At 38.3% G+C, this 13,835-nt stretch overlaps 2 protein-coding genes across 5 annotated transcripts in view; both read right to left on the bottom strand.

Annotated features, from left to right (window-relative positions):
• Positions 1-7,186, bottom strand: part of camkk1a (calcium/calmodulin-dependent protein kinase kinase 1, alpha a) — a 41,653-nt gene extending 34,467 nt beyond the window's left edge. For both annotated transcript variants that reach the window (XM_077505604.1, XM_077505605.1), the window contains exon 1: positions 6,662-7,186. The gene's annotated coding sequence lies outside the window, so the exon portion shown is untranslated. The remainder of the gene's footprint in view (positions 1-6,661) is intronic.
• Positions 7,187-11,030: 3,844 nt separating this feature from the next.
• The window catches only part of atp2a3 (ATPase sarcoplasmic/endoplasmic reticulum Ca2+ transporting 3), a 62,238-nt gene continuing 59,433 nt past the window's right edge, over positions 11,031-13,835 (bottom strand). For all 3 annotated transcript variants that reach the window (XM_077504667.1, XM_077504666.1, XM_077504665.1), the window contains one exon: positions 11,031-13,757. In XM_077504667.1, the coding sequence (XP_077360793.1) occupies positions 13,714-13,757 (44 nt within the window). In that variant the 3' untranslated portion in view covers positions 11,031-13,713. The remainder of the gene's footprint in view (positions 13,758-13,835) is intronic.

Genomic DNA, 13,835 nt, shown 5'->3' with positions numbered 1-13,835 from the left:
ATTACCTCAGGAAATAGGGTTGAGTTCATGGATCTCTTGAAAGATCAAAGTTATTATTATATTATTATTATTTTTATTATTAGACCAAGTAAAAAAACAACAACGTGATTTTCCCTAATTTCGTTTAAGTATGTTGAATGAGAAAAAAGTAAGCAGCAGGTAATGGATTAGTTGAAAGCCAGAAGGGAAAATAGAAGTGAGTAAGGACTAGACTGAAAAATGGACTCGACTCAACAACAGCCGAATAATTCATCAGAGGAAAGCGTAGGCACGCATAAAAGGGGAATTGATGTGTAAACTTTCTGTCAATTGTGTGGTACTGACTGTTCATGTGCAAAGATTTTTACATTCTGTTTTTCTTCCATTTTATAACTGTTGCTAAGTTACATCAATAGCTTTTATACAACTTAAGTAGTTGCTTAATATCCAGGATAACAGTATATTTTGAAAGTACGAGGCCAAGATTCATCAAAAAAAAAAAAAAAAAAAAAAAAAAAAAAAAAAAAAAAAGAATTTCATGCTCCTTTCTCCCCAAATCAATAGTGCTAAAAATTCACCACCGTGGTGCGACGTACTCTGAGAAATGTGGAGAGGCGCCACGGTTGGTCGATTCCCTGAGCTAAGGTGAAAAATTGGATGGATTTCCCCACAAGGAGAGTGATGATGTCAGCTCCTGCCTTCCACACTCACAGTATTTGACCAAAAAAAAAAAAGGACCAAACTCTGCTTGGTTTAATTCAATTCCATAAGAAGGAGCATCAGAGTTCAAGAAGAGTTCAGCAACCAATCTTGGTACTGCAATTCATCTTAAGGAGAAAATACGGAGAATTATATTTGCTAATGAATACAATTAAAATTTAAGATATAATAGTTGGGTCTCTTGAGTTCTCTTGAGCTACTCTTATACTACCTTGGCCGTGCACCCCCTACGGGGGCCGGCCCAGCCCAGCCCATGTCGAAATGTGTGATCTGATGGTGTTAACTGGTTTCTGCTGGATAAATGTGAGAGAGTGCAGATAGATAGAGAGGCGCCAACTCACAAAAAACATTTGGATGTAACCAAACATCAGAACAGTTTTTTAATCAATCTAGAAGACAAAACTCGATTTTTACAGTTGAGCAAATTTCCAACGATTCGATTTTTTAAATGCCGATGTATTGAATTGTTTTGATTTATTGCCCAACCCCAACTTCAAGCCATTAAAATAAGTGCACAAAACAATATGTATTTTAAGCACAGTAAATATGTTTTGCATTTTTTTTTATGACAGAAAAGAGACAAATGAAAAAAATCCTGTTTAAACATCCCACACAGAAAAAGAAACAGAAGTAGACAAGCAAACTACCATCTGTTAATCCACATCTCACAATAGTTGCACATGTTGCAGTGTTGCACGTCGGAATCAGAGTGTTGCAGAGACAGATGCCACTGTCGACATTCACTTGAAAGAGTTCCATCAAAAAAAAAATTAAAAAATAATCGATTCGGCTGCCTATTGAATCGATTCAAGAATTGCGTGCGGTAGTGTCGCGATATATTGCCGAATCGATTTTTTTTAACACCCCTACTAAATAAACTGTAATCTGATTTCTGTAGCTCTCTATGAAAGCGGACTCAAAACAAAACCTTTGTTTTTACTTTTCACTTTTGCGTATTTTCTGATACGCTATGGAACAAAACCAGTAACCGAATCAAAGAAAAGCATCTGTGCAAGCTGCAAAAGCAACTGTAATCAATCAACCCGATCTCAGTGGATCCATTATCAACTCATTCTGGCATCTTATGCAAGATACTCTTTCAAAAAGCAATCATTGTCATTTGTTCAACATGGAGAAATAATCCAAGGCATGAAGATTAGTTTAAAAAATAGGTCAAACAGGAGACAAAACTGATCTATGAACTCGTGCTATCGTACGTCGATGACGGTGTTATCAAATCCATGATGGCTCTTGCTTTCATAAAAGACATAATGTGACTAACTGTTGAAAGAAAATAAAAAAACCAAATTCAATGCAACCAGTAATAATAATTAAAAAAAAAATATATATATGAAAGGATTCAAGTTCCCGGTTGACATCTTGTTCCTGATGGTGTCTTTTCTATACCAGCTAATGAGAACGGGAGAGAAGTGCAAATGAGGTGAAGTGCAGGGCTAGCGCTTAGCTGCGGTTAACGGGAAAGATCTGAGAACCCCCCCGAGAGTCCCTGCTGGTCACGCTTTGAATAATGAAGGCCAACATGCGGATGAGGCAGACTAATGAGGCCTGTAAACGTCTCCCAAGTATCCACACGCTACAACGTTGGCGTTAACAAAGCGACATAAATTGTGTTGATTACGTCGCGTGTGGTTGAATCCCAACCAAGTATTTACAAACGTCGTGACCAGAAGAACTTGGAGCGCTTTACTTTTAGATTCTAGTGTGAGAGTATGGAGTGATGTTTTCATTTAGGGCTCAAAACATCTCTGAGCTTGGGGAATAAAATTGGAAAATAATAAATAAATAAAAAATTAATAAATAAAATAAATACATAAATAATAAATCATAATAAATAAATAAATACATAAATAAATAAATAAATTAATTAATTAAGAATAAATAAAAAATTGGAGGAGTCCGGCAATAACCTGTTGTGGTTTCCGTTTAATCCATCTATTTCCTAATAACGCTTGTTCTCATTCAGTATCAATCAGTATCCAACAGAAGGTGTCAAAATTCGTGCATTAATTTTGAGTTCATTTAAAAGTTCCTTTAATGCCACTAATTTTTTTCAACGCACGATTAATGACCGCCCCTTACTTGGAAAGTAACAATTCCACTCGCAACGCAGCAAACATATCCAAATATCAAAATTTAGCAGTAATGCATTTATTAATAATGCATATATTTGTGGAGACTGGGGTCAAGTTGTTAAAAAATGTGCAGAATTTCATAAATGACTTAATGTTGAAGATTAGATTGCTCTTATTATGAAAAGAAAAATTCACTGAACTGACACCATTATCTTGAAAAATGCAATTATGCCATCTAGTGGCAGAAAAATGACCAACACAGTGACGTCACGCAGCCGATAAACTCCCTGTTTGCGACACACCCTCACCCACTTACAATTTTGAATAGATTTTGTGAAAACTGATGAAACTGAGCTCTCTTCTAATGCTAATTGCTGCAAAACGGTAACAGGTAGAAACATACTTTTTTTTTCCCTCATGAAAGAAGAAACTTTAACTTTCTTTTGATAGGTTCCATGCTTTTATAGCAATAGAACACAATATTCTGTGGGCCTTGCAAAATCAGTCAAAATCCAGTAAAACAGCCGGGAGCTAACGGGATTTGCGAAATGTGAAAATGGCGGCGAGTGAATGAGTTTGAAAGATACCGAGCAATATCGATTCTGACGCCTGCGTATCGATACGTGTATTGTAATGAGGCCCGCAACGATATATTGCCGTATCGATTTTTTTTTGCGCACACCCCTACAAAATATGTCATACAAAAGCAGGACGCCAATCAATCAATCAATCAATCGGGCATCGTTTTGCGTACGACTGTACAGAGGAAAGCGCATGATGGAAAATCACCTGTTATGATCAACCCAAAATAGAAATCGCTTTCCATAAGAAGAAGCAACAGGACGTCGCAGAACCATTTCCACCATCCAGCAGAGATGCATTCTGGCTAATCTCTGACTCACACGCCAGATATACTTTACTTCACCACACGAGTGAAAACGTGTTTGGATTAAGGATATAAAACACAAAGCGCATTCGTTCTCTCACAGACGCGCACACACGTGGACGCAGACACCGATTTCGGTCCCCTCGCCTTCATCAAGTGATTTCCCAGAGGAGCGAAATGAGACTGAATTTTTTTTGACATGGCCTCTTTTCCAGTTAACTGGCTTGCGCTTCTGCATGGCGGCCAAAGTGAAGGCGTGGTTTGGTTTATAGCGCAAGCGCTGAGAAAGCAGCACCAGAGTGACGTGCGAAATAGAAGGTGAAAAAAAAAATAAAAAAAATAAATAAATAAATAAAAACACACTTGGCCATTTGAATCACGTGTCAAAGAGCCGAACGACAAAAATGTACACACGTAAGAGCAGCAAAATGACTTGATTTCTTTCAAATTGGAAATCAATAAGCAGAGCAGAGAATAAGGTAGGCAGGGCCACAGCATTGCTTGTAGAACAGGGGTGTCCAAACTACGGCCCGGGGGGGCCATTTGCGGCCCGCCGTCCATTTTTCAGCGCCCCGCGACATATGTTAAAAATGGCATTTGACTCAGTTCAAGTAAAATTAACAAAAGAAAAATGTTTGGAGATGGTCAAAGTAAGAAGGGAGGGTATCGAAAAACAGGTGGCATTAAAGGTTATTTTAGTTAACTAAAACTAATTTTAAAAAATTAAATTCAAAAATCAATATTGTTACCGAAATAAAATAAAATAAAATAAAAATACTTAAAAAAAAAACAAAAAACGAAAACTAACTGAAACTACATTTTATGTTTACAAAACTAACTAAAACTCTAATTATAGCAAACATGTCCTTCGTTTTAGTCTTTTGTAATTAATTTAATGCACGAGCCTTTGGGGACGATTTGAAATGTGATTTTTAGTAGATTTATTTTGACATAAACCGGAATAATGACGTTTGAAAGTATCTCGCAGCAGCCAATAGAAAAGCACCTTCAGATGACGTCACGGCCATGGTGTTTTTTTTAAATATTGCGCACAAGTAATACACATTAAAAAAAAATCTAACACTAAAACTAACAAACTAAACTAAAACTAAGCATTTTTTTAAAGAACTTTTTTTTAAATATTGCGCATAAGTAATACACATAAAAAAAAATCTAATACTAATACTGAAACTAACAAACTAAACTAAAACTAAGCATTTTTTTTTAAAAGAACTAAACTAATAAAAACTAACAGCAGAACCACCCTGAAAACTAATAAAAACTAACTAAAATGAAAAATTCCAAAACTCAAATAACCCTACTGCCATATTACAAATAAATCGGTTTATATACTCGAGCATTTTTCTAAATATGTAAAAGCACAAATAAATTATTTGTACAATTTTGAAGAGTAAACACAATTTCTCTTCATAACATTATGTGGCCCTGTTGTTAGAAGCTCGAGTCTACATAATGAAAATATGCGCCGCGATACACATTACGTCCACAAATATAACGAACACTCGAGAGGGAAGCGGCGCTGCTCAGCAACGATGTCGCAAAACACCCTCAGGCTCATTCGAATACCGGAACATTCAATTCATAATAATAATAATTATCATACGCCAACTGGGCGGGGCTACAAGTATAAGCGGACTTCTTCATTTGTCACACTCAGGTTACGTTTCAGAAATGCAGACTTGAACGAGTTTCTTTTAAGGTCATACACGTCTTGCAAATGTCTTGCGAATCTGTCTGGCGAATAAGGAAATTAACAATTTGCGAGCGCCACTTGAGGCAAACGTGCATCGTGATGATGACACGTCAAGTGGCTTTCAGCAATCAAAATGAAAGCAAAGCATACAGAAGTCATTTTGTGTTTCTCATTTTCAGGCTATTTTTGTTTGACCTCAAATTCATGTCGCAATATAAATTGAATCCCTTCACAGTATAAAGCATAAACATAATTGTTAGAATTATGATGAGATTATTTCTTAAAAAAAAAAAAAAAAAAAAAAAAATGATGAGATTATTTCTAAATGGGTAACATAGTTCCTTAGCAAAGATAAATGGATAAAAAAAAAAAAAAAAGATATATAATGTAATGGACAACACTTATCTGCTAATTTGACTCAGCACAAACAGACACAAACAAGTTCGCTAACTAAGCTCCGCTTTCTGGCTGGTATATGAGGAAACATACTGATTACGGTCGTTTCTGTTTTTCGTGTGAGAATTAATGTACCGTTTTGGAACACCCTGTATATTTTGTACTTCTACACAGCCTGCAGTCCAAAGACAGAGGGGATAGGCTCCAGCATACCCGCGAGTCCGCCACCCCAATGAGAATAAGCGCCGTGTTTTGCAAGATGGATGGACGAAATTGAAGACCTTGTTTTGGCTTCTTGGTTTCTATGATTTTTAAGGCTTTGTTTGGTTTTGAGGTTTTAAGGTTTTTGCAACCCTGCAGCGATTTTCCGGCCAGCCTGGTCCAAATCCCCCACGAAGAACTGGGGACCGTTGTACACAAAACGAGTCCATAATGACTACAAGGATGCTGTAATAATTTTCAAGCTGCGGTCCATGAAAAGAAGAAGTTGCGGAAAGTGAGGAGAGCAGGCACTTCATGCAGAAAAAAAAAAGTTACGATTCATTCAGTGAAATTGAAGTGGAAGAAATGTTTTAATTAAATCAACTAAAAGCGTTTATACAATGAAACAAATTATGCACTGTACCGTTTTCTTGTTGGTGTATTTTGTCGGAACGGATTGACCACATTTCTATTCATTTCAAAGGGGAAAGTTGATTTGACATAGAGTTATTTAAGTTACGAGCATAAGTGAGGTACATTTGGCAGATCGTGAAACATAAACTGTCATCCATCCACTTCCCCATATTTTGGCCTGCCACCAAAACACATTAATCGAACATGCAAACCAAATGTAAAAAAAAGAAGAAAAAAAAAGAAAAAAGTTTCACTTACCCCAACGGGCGTCGAACCTGCTCTTCGTTGTCACGGACCCAAACCGGACGTGTCCGGACTTGTCTCGGCGCGCACCCAACAAACGGCGTCCGTCCCCCGGCTAGAAGCGAACCAGAACCGCCGGCTGCTGACCTGAGACGTGTCCCATGTTTTGACTCTTTTCTTCCGGAATACGCCGACACGGCGAGCCCACGCCGAATTAAGCCTCTCTCCTCCGCTCTCACTGTTCGGAATCCTTGCTGGAGACAACAGCAACCCGGCCGGCCGGCTGGTCCTCTCCTCGCACTCGCCTGCTTTGTCTTCACACTGCTTGCGGCTGCTGCTGCTGCTGCTGCTGCACACGAGAAACCATAACTTTAGTTATTCGCCCCTGACTTGAATCCACGGGTCCTATAATCCGCCATGTTCCCTGCAAGCGTCACCATCATGCGCCATTATTATCATCTCATATTTACAACACAGCCGCATCATACGAATGGAATACTGTACAGTACATTGGCCTCCGTGTTTATGTAATCTCGCACGCAACATATTTGCTCCCCATTATGCGCTGTTTTTAGTTAAGCTGTACGTTTATGTGAAATGGCGGAGATATAGCGCCCCCGTCGGGCATATTTTCATTACTACAGTGTTTTCTTAATGGCACAAATTGAACCGTTTCTCGTGGGTGGATTGGTATGGAGGACCAAAAGTGCCAACGTTAAATAAATAAATACACCATTAAATAATTAAATAAAAGTGTCATTAATTAAATAAATGTGTCATTAATTAAATTCACTATGATTATTTATTTATGTATTTATATATTTATTCATTCATTCATTTATTTATTTCTCTATTAAATTATTTCATGGTCACTGTGTTGCGTATGGAGGACCAAAAGTGCCAACGTTAAATAAATAAATACACCATTAAATAATTAAATAAAAGTGTCATTAATTAAATAAATGTGTCAATTAATTAAATGTGTCATTAATTAATTAAATGTGTCATTAATTAAATTCACTATGATTAGTTATTTATTTATTTATTTATTTATTTCTCTATTTAATTATTTCATGGTCACTGTGTTGCGTATGGAGGACCAAAAGTGCCAACGTTAAATACAGCACGACATAATTAGATTCTTCCTTCAAAACCATCATAAACTTGTGATTCATTTCCTCATTTGCTATTTGCTGCAACCCTGTTACAGGCACCTGAAAAACACAACAAAAAAGATATTGTTGAATAAATCTTTTACAATAAAACAAATAAAATAAAATTAGACCTAAATACAAATTTGATTATATTTATATTTTAATGACAAAATGGTTGCAAGTAACAGTGTTGCAAATCAACGTTAATGTTATGATAGCTGTTAGCTGTGACGTGGTGAGAACAAACGTATCGTATAGATTTATTTTTTTTTAAATGATATTAACATGTTTTTTCTTGATAATGTTAGTAGCTAATAGGGTTGCATTGTTTTGAGTGGCGTACACTTACTGAAAGCGTTTTTGTTTTTTGTTTTTTTAATAAAAGCCGGGCCTTACCCGTCTAATCATTGTCATTTAGCTTGGTACACAGTCTCCCTCTAGTGGTATGCCAAATAATTACTGAATTAAATGGCTCAAACATTTTAGAAAGTTACGTTTTCAACTTACAATGTGTCCAGTACAATTGTATTTAACCTTTACAACAAAATTCCACTTAATTTTTAAAAAACAGTAAGTTTTTAAACATCTATTTAGGTATTATTTTTAATTTACCTTTTTAAGTGTAATAGGTTCTTTTTTTCTGCAGTATATTTAAGCGTAATGTTAAGGTTCAAACCACTCTACATGGCTAAAAAGGTTTTAGGAAAAATATGTGTATGTTGAACTTAAAAGTTACAACTACTACTATTTAAAAAAAAAAATCAAACTTAAATGTTATATTTTATATTTGATTTATAAACTGGTCATTAAGAAGATGGAGGAACAGCAGAAGAACGCCATTTTGGACATTTTTTAAAAGCAGTTATAACACTTCAGATTGTTTATAATATATACTTATACAAATCCAGTATATACTATAAACTTGAATCATTAGCCAATAGCCATCATTATTGACGGTCCTAATCAATAAATTGACATGTTTTGGAACCTCTCTGTGCAGTGGTATGGCATGTAAAGGTTGAAGCATTGACAGTCTGCTGTCCATTGACTCATCACTTCCACATGAAAAAAAAAAAAGAATAAAAAGTGACAACCTCCTTGCTGTGACTAAGAGGTCACCGAAAGTTCATGAGGACAGTTACCGGTAAGTATGACGAGCACAACGTGATCCCTCACCGTAGAAAAAATAAAAAATAAAATCTCTAGTAGCTTCTACAGCACAGACATCAGTATCCAGCTATGTTGAGCAGGTCAGTCACAACACTGCCTTATATGTACAAATGTTTGGAGCTTGATTAAATGAAACCAGATGAGCCTCCCGCTTGACTTGGGAGATATTTGTACAAGCTATCCCCAAGAAAGCGACGAGGATGGACACGTTTGTAAACATGAAACAAAGCAGTGGTAAAGCTTTCCAAACGCGACGAGGATGGAGTATGTATATTTTCCCACTGCTTTGTTTACACGTCGCTTTTGGTCACGTGGAAGGTGACCCGGAAGTGTTTACGGCGCACCTAAGGTGACATGTAGGCGAAAAAAGCAACTTTGCGTTCCCTCGGAAAAAAATTAGCGTTGCGAGGGAACACAAAGTTTTTTTGTTTGTTTTTTATACCATGTCACCTTAAGGGCTCCGTAGTACGTTGCTTACAAATGTTCAAAATAGAAAGATTAAAGCCACACTTGTTTAACTTAATAGGTGGACAAACGCTCCAGAGACACAGCTATTTGTATACAAACAAAAGGCAAATTTCCCATGTCCTAATTTAGTCTAGTGAACTAGAATAGCTTGGCAGGTTGAACAACATTAAACGTCTTGTCTGACTGGTTTGATTAAAAAGTAGGGCATTGTTTTCCACTGTAGTCCCACGGGTGATAGTTTTTAACATTACCTGAATGTCAATTGTAACATCCATTTAAAAAAAAAAAAAAAAAAGAAAAAAAAAGAAAAGAAAAAAAAAAAAAAAAAAAAAAGGTGAACCATATACATAAAGTTGGCAGTCGAAAAATAATGACACAAGTAGAGTCATCACGATTCAATCCCTATTTTAGCTGCTGGATTTTTACATTCAGCTGCACAGGTGTATTTTTTTTTTCTATATTTCTGTTTTTGCAGCGTGGCGGCACGGTAGTCGAGTGGTTAGCACGTCCGCTTCCCAGTTCTGAGGTCTCCGGTTCGAGTCCAGGCTCGGACCTTCCTGGGTGGAGTTTGCATGTTCTCCCCGTGCCCGCGTGGGTCTTCTCCGGGTACTCCGGTCTCCTCCCACATTCCAAAGACATGCATGGCTGGTTAATTGGGCGCTCCGAATTGTCCCTAGGTGTGCGTGTGAGTGTGGATGGTTGTTCGTCTCTGTGTGCCCTGCGATTGGTTGGCAACCAGTCCAGGGTGTCCCCCGCCTACTGCCCAGAGCCAGCTGAGATAGGCGCCAGCAGCCCCCGCGACCCTTGTGAGGAATAAGCGGTCAAGAAAATGGATGGATGGATGTTTTTGCAGCGTCATTGCTGCATTTATTGACTTTAACAGAGCGGCCTGCCGTCTGTTTAATGGCCTATCGTGAAACACTGGAGAGGAAGGAGATTCATTTCATTGCCCCATCGTGCGGGTGTGACCTTTGAGTTTGTTTGTTGTCAGCAGTCTCGAATGTGTGAATGTGGAACTATATTGTACACGAATATGTGAAGCCCAGCGTGGGCATTTCAAACGGGCTCCTCCACTTTCCGTGAAGGTTCTAAACTGTATACCAGCAAAGTAGGGCTGGTCGATAGAAAAACAAATCCTGGGTGAGAAGCATCACTTCCCTATTCTGAGCACAAATGTCTCAAATGGAGAAATTCTGGTCTTCATTACACAACAACCCTTTTGCCGAGTTGATTCTAGTTATGATGAACAACTCGAAGGGTGATGAAATGCCTAAAAAGTGGTTTAATAGCACCCCCTGTTGGCCGTATAGGTCCAGTGCATGTTTAAATGTGAACGTAATCTAGCACACTCCTGGGGTTTTCTTTAAGAAAACTAAATATTTGTGAATAATGAAACAGTCATCCAGAAATTAAAAAAAAAGAAGAAAAAAAGAAGTTGATAGTTCTGTTACCTTTAAATTGTATTTTACAAAAGAAAAGGTTTAGTTCGTGTTTTGGTGTATTTCACACTTGATGGCTAACCTGTTATTTGTAAACATTCATTGTATTTATATTACTTACACAAAAAAAAAAAAAAAAACTGAGGCTCAGAATAAACAAGATAAATAATCTTTATTTCCACTTCTTTGATATTTATAAAATTATGTGTCCACATTCAATATTAACAAGGCAATACAGACAATCTTTTCATTTTTCAGGTGGAAGTCAGGCTCTGGAGACTTTCTTCTGTTTATTTAAATTGTTATTGATGTCAACAGGATTGCCCCACTATATTGTTAGAAAATATTATCATGATGGCTGGTGTACCATGACGACAGTCCCAGCGATGAATCTAATTTCTAAGTCACGTGTCTCAAGAGCCCGCATCCACGCCAAGCCCTTCACTGTATACAGCCATACAACTTCATTAGCCAGGATTCATTACTGCGTCTTGCTCAGTGTAAACCACAGTTGACACAAATTCTTGACCGTTCTCACACCAGCAAACTGATCAGTGTCATCGTCAGTCAACCAGAGTAAGTAACAATTCTCAAACTTGATATTTTTTCCACCCTACAGCCACACACAAAACCCCAAATGTAAAAACCAAACAAAAATAAGAAATACCTATTCTACAAAAAAGGTAAGAAGTGCTGAAAGGAAAATAGAATAGTAGTTTCGTTGATATCCCCCCCAAAACAATCTACTGTATAGGTTATTATTACAGTAAGACGGTTCCATGCAATCATATATTGATCTTCTGTACAGAATTGAGGAGTCAGTAGTAAATAAGCATATACAGACCTATATAGGGCCTGATGGCAAGAGGTTGCCGAGCCATGGAAAACTTGGGAGACTTGGGAGCACATGACGCTCTCTTCTTGGCGTTATAAACTTAAAGATAGATTGAACCGAATTCATTGGGAACATAAAACATTACCCATTGAGTTGCTAAAAGACTGAGAACATGGGAGGAGCGAAGCGCATGCACAAAAAAGCTTTTTAAACACCCCTCATGATCGACACCTTTATTTTTGGGGCACACAGGTGTGGCCGCAGGTGGGTCAAAAGACGTAATCAAGGGCTCACACATTCATTTTTACCGGAAACGAGGAACTGCCAATGTGGAGTAAATATTTGTGACGGGCTGGTACGTTCGATCGCACTTGTCGGCTAACTCCGAAAAATTTAGCATTAGCATTTTTTTCCCTGGTGTAACAATCGTCAGTGTGGCACCGCACCACAAGGTGGCGCTTCTTTTGAAACGTTTGGTGGTTTCGCCTACCCACAATGCACCACGCCGCTACCCATAATGCACCTTGACTTCGAGATGCGCACTTCGCTTATTCCCTTGAACGGGCTTTGTAATGCGCGGCGGTGTCGAGCCCGCTCTTTTTTGTTTGTTTAAAATAAATGTTGTGAACTTCAGTTGTTCTCCCCTTTTTTTTTTCTTTTTTTTTTAATTTATTCATTGCTGTCCCGTTGCGCCTCCACGCATTACACTGGGCATACCTCGTTGCATTATGGGGAAAACGCCCAATGGAAATCATGCACTGCAGACATATAATAATCATACAACTGTTTACTTAATTTTCAAGCGTATTAGTATGTAATGTAGATTTGAAAGTACTTGTAAGGACGTTCAAACGTACTTTCAGATACGTTCGAACGCGTTTGCCAGTCGCAAATGTTTGCTCCACATTGGCAGTTCCACGCATCCGTACATTTCCACCTCTCGTTCCAAGCGGAGGTGCAAGTGGGGCTGTTTAAGGCATGTTGCGATTCAATAATTTCATTTTGAGACAATCAAGCGGCCGTAGATACATGGCATTCTATATTACATACAATGTTTCAACTCAAAGCCTGAAATATCTACCATCTTACATTAATCTATACACCATTTAGAAAAATGGCAAAATACTTAAAAATAATCAATTCACTGACCAATAAAGTTGCTGGTTCAATTATTGTAAGATTAACTGGCAGAAGCGTTAAACAGAAAGGCGTCGGACACATATCACTCAAAGAAATGCGTCATTAGATTGAAATAACAGTTACGACCACCGGTCCCACATAACTATTTGATTTAAACTGGATTCATGTTGGGTGACTAAAATGTAGCGAATGTTCTCAACTTAAAGACTACATGATACAGTTGTGTTGAATTTAAATTAAAAGGGCCAAATGAAAATGACGCTACTGATAATAGTTTCATCGCTGCTTGACATTTGAGCTTTTCGTTTGATTTCTTTTTGTTTTTAAGGTGGGCCGGCAAATAAAGCGCCGAAGGCAGCGGCCAAGCAGCATGAAGCTCTGCACACATTTTGTGTCGAGGGGGGTGACAAGGAAGCTTTCGTGTGATGACCTTGAGATCCCGATATCGGTTGAAAAGCGATTTGCAGAAGCTTGGGCAGATTACTGTGGACACAAAACGCAGACACAAACGCGCACGAGGTTTGGCAGTTCCCATCTCGGCAGGTCATCGCGGCTTATCTTCTCTTTTAACAGCCCGCCCGCGCTACGTTAATCATTCCCGCGCCGTCCTTTAATGTCCGTGCACTGCGAAGTTTGCACTTTCAAGAACAACAACAAAATGTCTGCATTCACTCACACACGCAAGCCGAAAGCCGGCAGCGGCTTTCTTGTTCTCATGCACGCCTCTCGACTGCGTAGTGGTGCTTCATCCGACACGCGGGTGCGGGGGGAAATGAGGACGAGGGTGCCGTCGCTTGCGAAAGGGAAGAAGGAAGGAAGGCCTGTGTCGAACCGTGTGAGCGCGTTTGAGGGAGACTGACTTTAATTCTGCTGCCATCTCCTTCGGTACTTCCTCTCATCGTCACCTGCCAGAGTGACAAAAAAAAAAAAAGTAGTTTAAAATGAGAGTAGTCTGTCGTCGTTTTGTTAAAGAGTAAAGAGGT

This window comes from Festucalex cinctus, chromosome 18, assembly GCF_051991245.1.
Source record: "Festucalex cinctus isolate MCC-2025b chromosome 18, RoL_Fcin_1.0, whole genome shotgun sequence".
In the NCBI taxonomy this organism is placed as follows: domain Eukaryota; kingdom Metazoa; phylum Chordata; class Actinopteri; order Syngnathiformes; family Syngnathidae; genus Festucalex; species Festucalex cinctus.
The sequence above is the reverse complement of the archived record's forward strand: the minus strand, read 5'-3'. Positions and strand labels throughout refer to the sequence as shown.